Source organism: Amaranthus tricolor, chromosome 11, assembly GCF_026212465.1.
Source record: "Amaranthus tricolor cultivar Red isolate AtriRed21 chromosome 11, ASM2621246v1, whole genome shotgun sequence".
NCBI classification, from domain to species: Eukaryota; Viridiplantae; Streptophyta; class Magnoliopsida; order Caryophyllales; family Amaranthaceae; genus Amaranthus; species Amaranthus tricolor.
Window position 1 is genome coordinate 18,054,616 of NC_080057.1, and position 9,364 is coordinate 18,063,979.

The 9,364-nt window shown below is 43.7% G+C and overlaps 1 protein-coding gene across 1 annotated transcript; it reads right to left on the reverse strand.

Annotated features, from left to right (window-relative positions):
• Positions 1-122: 122 nt before the first annotated feature.
• On the reverse strand, positions 123-992 carry LOC130826604 (ribulose bisphosphate carboxylase large chain-like). Its single transcript, XM_057692182.1, has 2 exons — positions 928-992; positions 123-873 (listed from the first exon to the last, which is right to left on the reverse strand). The coding sequence occupies exons 1-2, from the start codon at positions 990-992 to the stop codon at positions 123-125; spliced, it is 816 nt and encodes a 271-aa protein (XP_057548165.1).
• Between the last annotated feature and the right edge of the window lie 8,372 nt (positions 993-9,364).

The following is a 9,364-nucleotide window of genomic DNA, read 5'->3' on the forward strand; positions in this document are numbered from 1 at the left end:
TAAAAAGAAGTTTCTATAAATAGAGAGATACAAGATATATACAAAAATTGTATTCGGCTCAATCCTTTTTAGGCCGAGTTTAATTACAATTCAATTAAGAGACCGAACATTAATGACTTAGACTAAATTGTATCCATTGCCGGGAATTCAAATTTGATTTCCTTCCATACTTCACAAGCAGCAGCTAGTTCAGGACTCCATTTAGCAGCTTCACGAATAATTGTATTACCCTCGCGAGCAAGGTCACGTCCCTCATTACGAGCTTGTACACATGCTTCTAGAGCTACTCGATTCGCTACAGCACCCGGTGCATTCCCCCAAGGGTGTCCTAAAGTTCCTCCACCAAACTGTAGTACAGAATCATCCCCGAAGATTTCGGTTAGAGCAGGCATATGCCAAACGTGAATACCTCCTGAAGCAACAGGAAGAACACCAGGTGTGGAAACCCAAGATTGAGTGAAAAAGATACCGCGACTTCTGTCTTTTTCAGTATAATCATCACGTAGTAAATCAACAAAGCCTAAAGTAATATCTCTTTCCCCTTCAAGCTTACCTACTACGGTACCAGAATGAATATGGTCTCCACCAGACAGACGTAACGCTTTAGCTAGTACACGGAAGTGCATACCATGATTCTTCTGTCTATCAATAACTGCGTGCATTGCACGGTGGATGTGAAGAAGTAGACCATTGTCTCGGCAATACTGAGCCAAGCTAGTATTTGCAGTGAATCCACCTGTTAAGTAGTCATGCATTACGATTGGAACTCCCAACTCTCTAGCAAATACAGCTCTTTTTATCATTTCTTCGCAATTACCTGCGGTAGCATTCAAATAATGCCCTTTGATTTCACCTGACGTAGAGCACGCAGAGCTTTGAACCCAAATACGTTACCCACAATGGAAGTAAACATGTTAGTAACAGAACCTTTTCATAGAAGAAAGCGATAGGCCGGTTTGAAGAGCAAGCTTGAAAAGAAATAGAGAGGTCATTCATTCATAGCAGAAAAAGCCGCTCACTCACTCATATCTGAAAACGCAGGCGGAGGCTCTCTATCCTTCTTACCTTAGATACAATTTTTTTCATTCTTCATTCTTTCATGGAGAATTTTGAGTATTCCTCCCTGAGTAAGAGGGGGAGGACTTGATGTGACTACTATTAGACCTCCAACCCAAAAATACTCTACAATCATTATGAGCGGATAAACTTTTCCTTTCCTTTCTGTGGAGGGGACGGCCCGTGAGGTTTCGCTTAGCAGCTTTTTGGCTGTTTATGATAGAGTGAGATTCACGTTGCCTGGTGGTTCTGATTAGTTGTACCGGATAAGACTTCGAACGGCCAATCGTAACAACGGTACGCATCCCATGCGGGCGGTCCTTTGCCTTGTGGGGAAATCTCTGGACCTGAAGGTAGAGCGGGGGCTATCATTTCTTTTGGCACGATACATTACCTGTCTAGGTCCGGAGACGAGGGGGTTCACCCGCTTACCTACCTTGGAAGAGTATCCAAGCTGCGCAAGCAGAGTCTTTTATCTTTGACGTATAACCTCAGTGTGGAGACCTGAAGGGCACTTCGATAGTCAATCAGTAGAAGCCGGCTTGAGTCCAATGCCAAGTTGAAGTGACGACAGTGGACGGTCTTAAAACCATCCCTTAGGTCTGTATGCTTAGGATCCCAATGAGTCGGTACGGGGCTCATGCTTCCCAAACGTCACGCATTTTTTAGGTCATTAGTCAACAGCTCCCTGGACAGCGAAATAGGGGCGACTTCACATTGTTTCCTGACACGCCCATCTTTGTTTGAGGGAAATCCTCTCCTAGTTCCGGCTGATGCCGCACCTTGCGCGTATAAATGAGTATGATATATACCTCTTTGCTCCGCACGTGACTGTGTACCTTGAAAGTGAAAGCTGCGTGTCTTCGCCCGCTCCCGATTCAGGGTAGAATCCATTACCATTGAATGCCTTGGTCAAGCACGCGATTACGGCCGAAAAGCAGGGGTTTCCGCTAGGCGAAGGTTGTTTACTTACTTAGTGCAAAGCATGTTGGAGCTCAGAAAAGCCTGACTCTATAGGTGCTTAAAGCCATTAAACCTTTTTAAGGGCTTAGTGAAGGCTTAGCTTTGAAAGAAAATAAGATCTTGGACAGGAAAGGCTCAATCTAATCCGGGTATTCCCTATAGTAAGCAGTCTACTTTGCAGTAAAGAAGGGAGTCGGCTTACCGCGTATATCTTATCACTGAGTCTTGGGGTGAACCAAAGGCAAGGGAATGAAGACTCGGCTAAGCCGGGGATGAGTGAAAGCATTCTCATGAGTTGGATAGGAACGAAAGTCACTCTTCTGAGCCAAGGAAGGAAGAAAGAAGCTCGGCAAAGTTAGCGTTTTCTCGGGATTTTTCGTTGCAATAGTAAATCCTTTCCATAACGAAGATGGAAAAACAACTCTTTAGCGTTTTCCCGGGATTTTCGCTTGCAATAGGCCTTCCTCTTCCAATCCACCATTCTAATGGTAATTGCCCTTTTCCCGGTGGTTTTGTAGCTGCTACCCACAACCGCTCCCATGTTCCATTTCTTTATTCAGTCAGCCTTGCTTGAAGGCATAAGTGGAAAATCAAATATCTAGAGTGGATCCTATTCTAGATGGATTAGAAACCTTACCTTAGCGTGATTCCATGCCTGACTTGCCCTTTCCCGCTATTCCTGCCCTAAAGAGAGGGCCTCTGCTCTGACCCACCATCCTGGTAGGAATTGCCAGATTTACAGTTAATGAATCCTTCTAATACAAGTTCTGTCCTAGAACGATGGCTACGAACTACGCGAACTGAATTGAATTGACTTGGAACTGAATGTACTGAAACAACCAAGGACCTACTCCTGTTGGTGCGCAAAGACGACATCCAGCAAAAAAGAGGATATCCCCGGCTGCGACTGCTTTCTTTGCAGTTAGGTTAGCTGGTCCGCTCTTTCCTCTTATGCCTCTGAAAGCCCAATGAGCTTTGGGTGCCTTTGCCCCCTTCAATTAGAATAGATCTTGATTTAGTGTCCTGGGGTTATGGAATTTTCCGGAAAGTGTGAAATAAGAGTAAGTAGGAATCGTTGGAACTAGATGAAAGCCAGTGCCAGTTCATGAATGAATGGCAAACGGTGCCGCTATGGGGTGCGGTTCCAGCATTGGCGGTTCGTCTTTAACGTCTTTCCAGTCAAATCCAATCTTTGTTGAATGGCCGTTTTTCGAGGCTTTTAGCCGGTTCAGTAATGGCCCTTGATGAGGGTTTTTAGCACATTTTGATGTCACTGCTGAATGCGATTGGCCCCACCAATGGCAGATAGATTGACACCCCTAATGGCTTTGCCCTGTGAGGAGATAGAAAAGGCCGATATCACCCCGAAAAAGGGGCACTCAGACGCGAGAAGACAACCAGAAGAGAGAGAAGAACAGAGACAGATCCTTTACTTACTTACAGGGCGAGCCCAATCACTAATCACTAAAGGCAGGGACGGGGGATATTCTATTAAAGGCTGGCATCGCGCCGTAACCCCAAACCCCAACGGAGAGGGATTGGATTCGAGAGTTAGGGATCCTAAACCGATAAGAACCACACCAAAGCTGGCTGGACCAAGAACAGTTGATTTAGGATGGATTGGCCAAGAACAAAGACAACAGCGAAAAGAGAAAGAAGGGATTGAGTAAGGACAGGGTGATCGTCAGAAGGCAGTGCTCCCAACCGAAAGGCAGGAGGGCGGGAGCTAATTAAGCACCCTTGGATTAGTCCATAACATATTATGTATGGATAGACTTTCAGAACTACTTTAATTTAATAAGTTAAGTAAAGTAAATAGCCTCTGTGTTCTCTCTTTTATTGAACTAAGTAAATAAGGTAAGATCAAGGAAGTACAGTAGATTAGCTCCATACACAGCACAGATTAAGGCTACAACTCGCTTCTTCCTGATCTTATTCCACTTGCCAAGGAAGGGGAGCAACGAAAAGAACACATTTTATTTAGGATGGAAGGACCGTTTCCAGAGAACTAAGAGAGATAGATTAGGATTATCACCTGTCTTTCTAACTACGAAAAGAAGTAAGGCCTTTTCCCAATGCCTTTACTCAAGACAAGGACCAATACCGGAAAATAGAAGAGGCGTAAACAAAGCCAAGCTATCTCTAGCCCAATCATCCAAGCCGAACCAGCCCTTACTCAGTACGCTTAGCGGCCGAAAGATCTGCTCCAACGGGGGAGTCATAGAAGGCATGTCAAGGAGGGGAGGTAGTATCCGGGGCATCCCTTGTCGCGTAGAAAGACAGATAGATTCCGATCCGACCTAAGTCAGAGGGCCTTTGATCAATTAGAGAGGCCTCCTCCTCCTTAAACAAATAGTTCTCATTTGCAGATCGTGGTTACGAAGAAGTCGAAGCGGGTTTAGAATCAATCAATCCCATCCGCCCCAGGGGCAAGAATAGATCAATCAGGTTAATCCCTTCATAAAGCACTGGTTGAGCGGAAAGAGAAAATCGAAATCGACTTTCGTTTTGGTTCATGAGCGGCGTGTGAATTTGATTCATTATTCTCAGCAATCTACTGAAGCAGCTTCAATCCTTGTTCAAACCGCTTATCCAATTTCTCATTTAGAGGTGACGAATTGATCTCCTGGTTCGACAGGACCTGATAAGAATGGATAGCTTTAGAAAGAAAACAGGGAAGGGGCCTTTATGACTATCAAAGTGGACCTCTCCTCTGAACGAATGCTTGGTGACCAAGAAAGGGCAGCGAATAGGGGATTTCTTTTTACTCTTGAGAGAGATGCAAGCAAGTCCAGTGTTAGCATCCGCTGTGGCCGCTGCAAAAAGATCTTCTTTGACTCATTTTGAAATCATCTGCTGTTGGCATATCATCTCTTGGTATATACCTTCTTCTTTTCCCAGGAGCTCCACCAGTAGCCGGTGCAGAAGACGAGAGGGATGAAGTGACTCGACTGAAAGGAGAGGGACCTAAGCGCTGCATCTCATTCCTCTCTTTTCATCTCCAAGAACTCCTACTCGAGCAGTAACAGCGGGTAGGGAAAGAGCGCTTACTTTTACACTGACTAGGAGAAGAGTAAGGGCTGATTCAACTAGCACTGGTTACGTCCTTCTTTCAAACATCGTCTGATTGAACACTTAGAAAATATTTCATTCACAAGGCTAGCAAGAGATTCAATAAAAACTGGCATCCCTTCTTTCGTGGAAAAGAGGTTTTTGGTGAAGTTCTCTGTAGTGATGACCATGCTTAACAAGCTCCTTTGAAACTCAAGTACGAAGAGTCGATAGTGCAATTCACCTTGGATTGAACGACTATGGGTATGGGATACGCTCATGACACTCCCATTTTCAGTAGGCATTAGGCAAGGGATTGATCAAGGAGAAGAGAAGGCAGCCTGCAAAGAACGTAGGAAGACTCTTTCGTCCTCAGACTCGGTATACCAACTAAGAGTTGAGCAATCGCCTATACCTTCTTATACTTTGTTTTATTACAAGATAACTGAGAAAGAAATCCTTTAAGATTGAACAATGAACCTACGGCATAGAGAGAATCACAAAAGTTAGCTTGAGACGTGAAATCGAACAGCAGCTCCGCGTACCATCTAATGGCGCTGCTGGATGCTTTTTTATCGGGAACAGCAGCTGCAACAAATGCTTTCGTAGGAGCTACAGAATAGAAGACTGAGGCAAAAACAGCTCCTACCTTTACCTTATACCTTAGTAGCCGCTACTTTAAAAGCAGCTTTTTCTCTAGAAGGAGCAGATTTGCTTGAAGAAAGAGACCAAATAGCAGATTCTGGTTTAGCAGGACTAAGAACAGCTACAATAGCTTTCGCTGGAGTAGGGGATAGTGGATGAAGCCCCTATGGATGGGATGCTCTACCTACCGAAAGGCTAAAGCGTGGGCACTAAAGGCTCTCGTTCCATTCCATTACTGATCAGTCTGCCCCATGCTCAAAGAAAAAACTTTGTCAATCGGCAACTTTCGGGCTGGATAAGTAGTAAGCTTGATCAAGAATTGAGTCCTCATCATGATTCTCAGTGGAAACCTTGAAGGCCTCAATGGAAACCCTCCAGTATGAAGTTCAGCCCACTCCAAGCTTTGGCTTTGCTACCTACACCTAGTTTTGAAAGAGTTGTTTCCGAACGGTCTACTCAAACTCCCAAGGCTCCAGTTACTCCGATCTCGCCGGCTTCGTTCATACAGCTACCTTCTCAGAAAGATGGCAAAGCTGACATTTTTTGATTCGAGGATAGAAATCATTGTAAAAGTAATAAGCACGGGTTACAAAAGCTATGGCGTCTGTTTACGTCAGGGTCCAAAGGAACGAAGTAACTCAACAGGTTGGAAAGGTTTACTTTTACTTTTTCGATAGGTGTAGTCTTTAACAAAAATTCTCTCCAGTACGTTCAGTTTCAGCATCCGTTCTAGACAGCGGAAGCCTAGCACTAAGTGCAATCTCTAGCGACAACGGTCCAAAATGCATGAAGATGAATTGCCCGCAAACTATGGACGGTATAGAAGATTCACTTCACGCATACACCGAGAACACGGCATAGCCGCACCCCTTATAAATAACAAGGCCATTGCTTGGCTGGTTTCTTAAGTTAATTGGGTCACAATAGCTGGTGTGAAGCAAGAAGGAAGAGAGAGGCCTGGCCACAAGCTTGATGTTCAAAAACCCAGGATCAGAGTCCTTCGCCCTATAACTTGTAACTCTATTTTCATTGGTCGCTCCTTGATTAGAGCATGGCAATTCAATTAAGTAATTAGTTAGTCTATCAACCATCAATTGTTTCTTATGATTCTAGGGGTACGGAGTCGTACTCTCATATCTGATTTCACGCTAGATGCTGGGATGGGATTCGTATCTGTCTGTCTGTTCTTTCCGTGTAGTGGTCTAATCCTCTCCAATTTCGTAAGGAAGTATGAAAAGTAGGCCCCTAGCCTTTATCTTATTCTTCGTCTAAGGGCGCTTTTTTTTTCCTTTGAGTTCAATCCTATCAGCCCTTCAAGCAGTCTCTGTTCGTCCAGTCTTTCTATTCTTGTCAATCTTGGAAGTCGCGTAAGCCAACCATTGGTCCATTCCGAAAGCAGTTCAATCCGTAGAGGAGAATTCTCTTCTAGGAGAATGAGCTTCACTTTCTTTAGGACTTTACCTTCTAATTGCATATCGGAGAATTCTCTTCTAGGGTCATTTTAGAGCGAGGGAATAGTTTTCCGGGTCTGGGACCATCTCCCTAGCCTTTAGTCTGGGGCGCCTTGCCCTTCTTTCCTTTATTTGTATTTGTTGGCTCACTCGAAGCAAGGAATTCTCTTTCTTCTTCCCTACTGCAGGAGGACTTCCAATCTTTCTCTCAGTTAATTCCGTACGTATCCTATTTATTCTATTTCCAAAAACCTGCTGTCAATGCATTCCTACGAGTCTGCATTTCTTTCTTCCATCAGTTGATGAAGTGTCTCATTAGTTATGGTTCACGAGCTTTTTTTTTAACACATAAATGTGCCTTACTTGTTTCAAGTAAGTGAATTGGCATTACCTTTTAAAGCAAGGAAAGGTTTGAGACAAGGTGACCCCATGTGCAGTAATACAGACAGATCTTGAAGCAGCATCCAATTTCAGTAGAGATGGACCAGGAAGGAGAATCATCTCAACATTTTGAGATGCCTAGCAACTTTAGAAGAAAGATGACTCTAGAGCAAGCCAAGATTGCAGCTTTGGAGAATCAGCAAGCTGCTATGCAGAATCAACAGGCTGTAATGCAGAGGTTGTTAGAAGGTATCACTGAAAAACGGAACATTCTTCAAGTTAATGATAGGAGGTCCCCTGTAGTGACAAATGAAGCAGAGTTTGATACTAGTGGTGGAGTGTCTTCTAGTTCAGATGAAGATAGCTATCATCACAAAAGGAGGTATAAGGATGAGTTAAGGGATCTTAACCTTGAGTTGCCTGAATATGATGGAAGTTTAGATCCTGAGGTCTTTCGTCAGTGGCTGACTAGGTGCAACAGAATCTTTGAGCAGAAAGAGAATTGCCTCTTATTCGTACTCGCTCACCTATGAACGAGGCAGGTGCTATAACCGTTCGTGAGCCATACCCATAGCTCTCTCACTCCTTCTAGTAAGGGAAAGTTATGATAAGGAAAGCAATCATAAAAGCATGTCCACACTAAGAAAAGCGTACTCCTAGACTAGTATATCCGTGTATTCCCTATCGAGAACAAGAAGAACAAAAAAGACACTATTAAGACAGACGAAAGAAAGAACTCCCTCTTACCGCCGGACGGATACGAAATAGATCCTATAACAATCGCCTCCAGGCGACCCCTTCGGAAACCCCCTCCGACTCCTATAATGCAAGTGCGATTGAAAGATTCTCGTAAGTGACTAGTGAACCTGCTACTTGCGCAGTTGCTAAAACCTAAAACTAGGCGAACTTACTTCGGAAACTTAAACGAATCAATTCCCACTTGACCCATTCTTCTGACTGCGCTAGCATCATCGGATACGGCAACAGAGATTCTTCCAACTTCGCTCTCAGAGGCAGGCTTGTAGACTATTGAATTTAAAATCATCGCCTTTTTTATTTCCTCTAAACCTACCGTGTGCCTATTTGGAGCTTTTCACAGTCAAAGTCAAACGTTTGTCGGTGGCAACGTCGGCATGCCTTATATAAGACTTTAAGCGCACCTGAACTACCCATAGTTACGGGGTTGCACTCAATAGTAAATCAATTCGTTTTTCCGTAGATTGATGTTTTGTATCGCACGCTTGTTATATTTGTTTTTATAGTGTTAGAAGTATAACTAACTGAAAGCGCCCTATGAATGAATTCCAAGAAAGCGGCCGGCTAGAAAGTGCAATCAATACCTCGTCACTCCAATGCATATAATAGCTACGAGCTGGCTAGACTCTTATCGAAATTGCGTATATGAAGAAGAAGAAAAAGAGATTCTGAATGGATTGCGCAGTCAATCTTTTTAACTGAACCTCCTCTTGTTCTCTCTCCGATAGCACGGATCCTATTAAATAGACAGATAGAAAGTGTGCAGTGAAGGATCTTTCTATGTAACCGGTCTTGGAAAAAGGGCTCAAACAAAGGATGCCTGCCCCATTTCGTTCTTGGTAAAAAACCAACCACCTAACCATACTTTAACCACCATTTCTAGAGGCTTGACGGAGTTAAGCTGTCTGGGGGGAATCATTCAAAATCAAAGATTCTTATGCCTCAACTGGATCAATTTACTTATTTCACACAATTCTTCTGGTCATGCCTCTTCTTCTTTACTTTCTATATTCTAATATGCAATGATAGAGATGGAGTACTTGGAATCATAAACAAAATGG

Bases quoted from the DNA above. Each gene is read 5' to 3' on its own strand.
- LOC130826604 (XM_057692182.1), bottom strand. From the start codon at position 992: ATGACCTCTCTATTTCTTTTCAAGCTTGCTCTTCAAACCGGCCTATCG. The intron at 874-927 runs GTTCTGTTACTA...TTGGGTTCAAAG, and splicing joins TCGCTTTCTTCTATGAAAAG to CTCTGCGTGCTCTACGTCAG.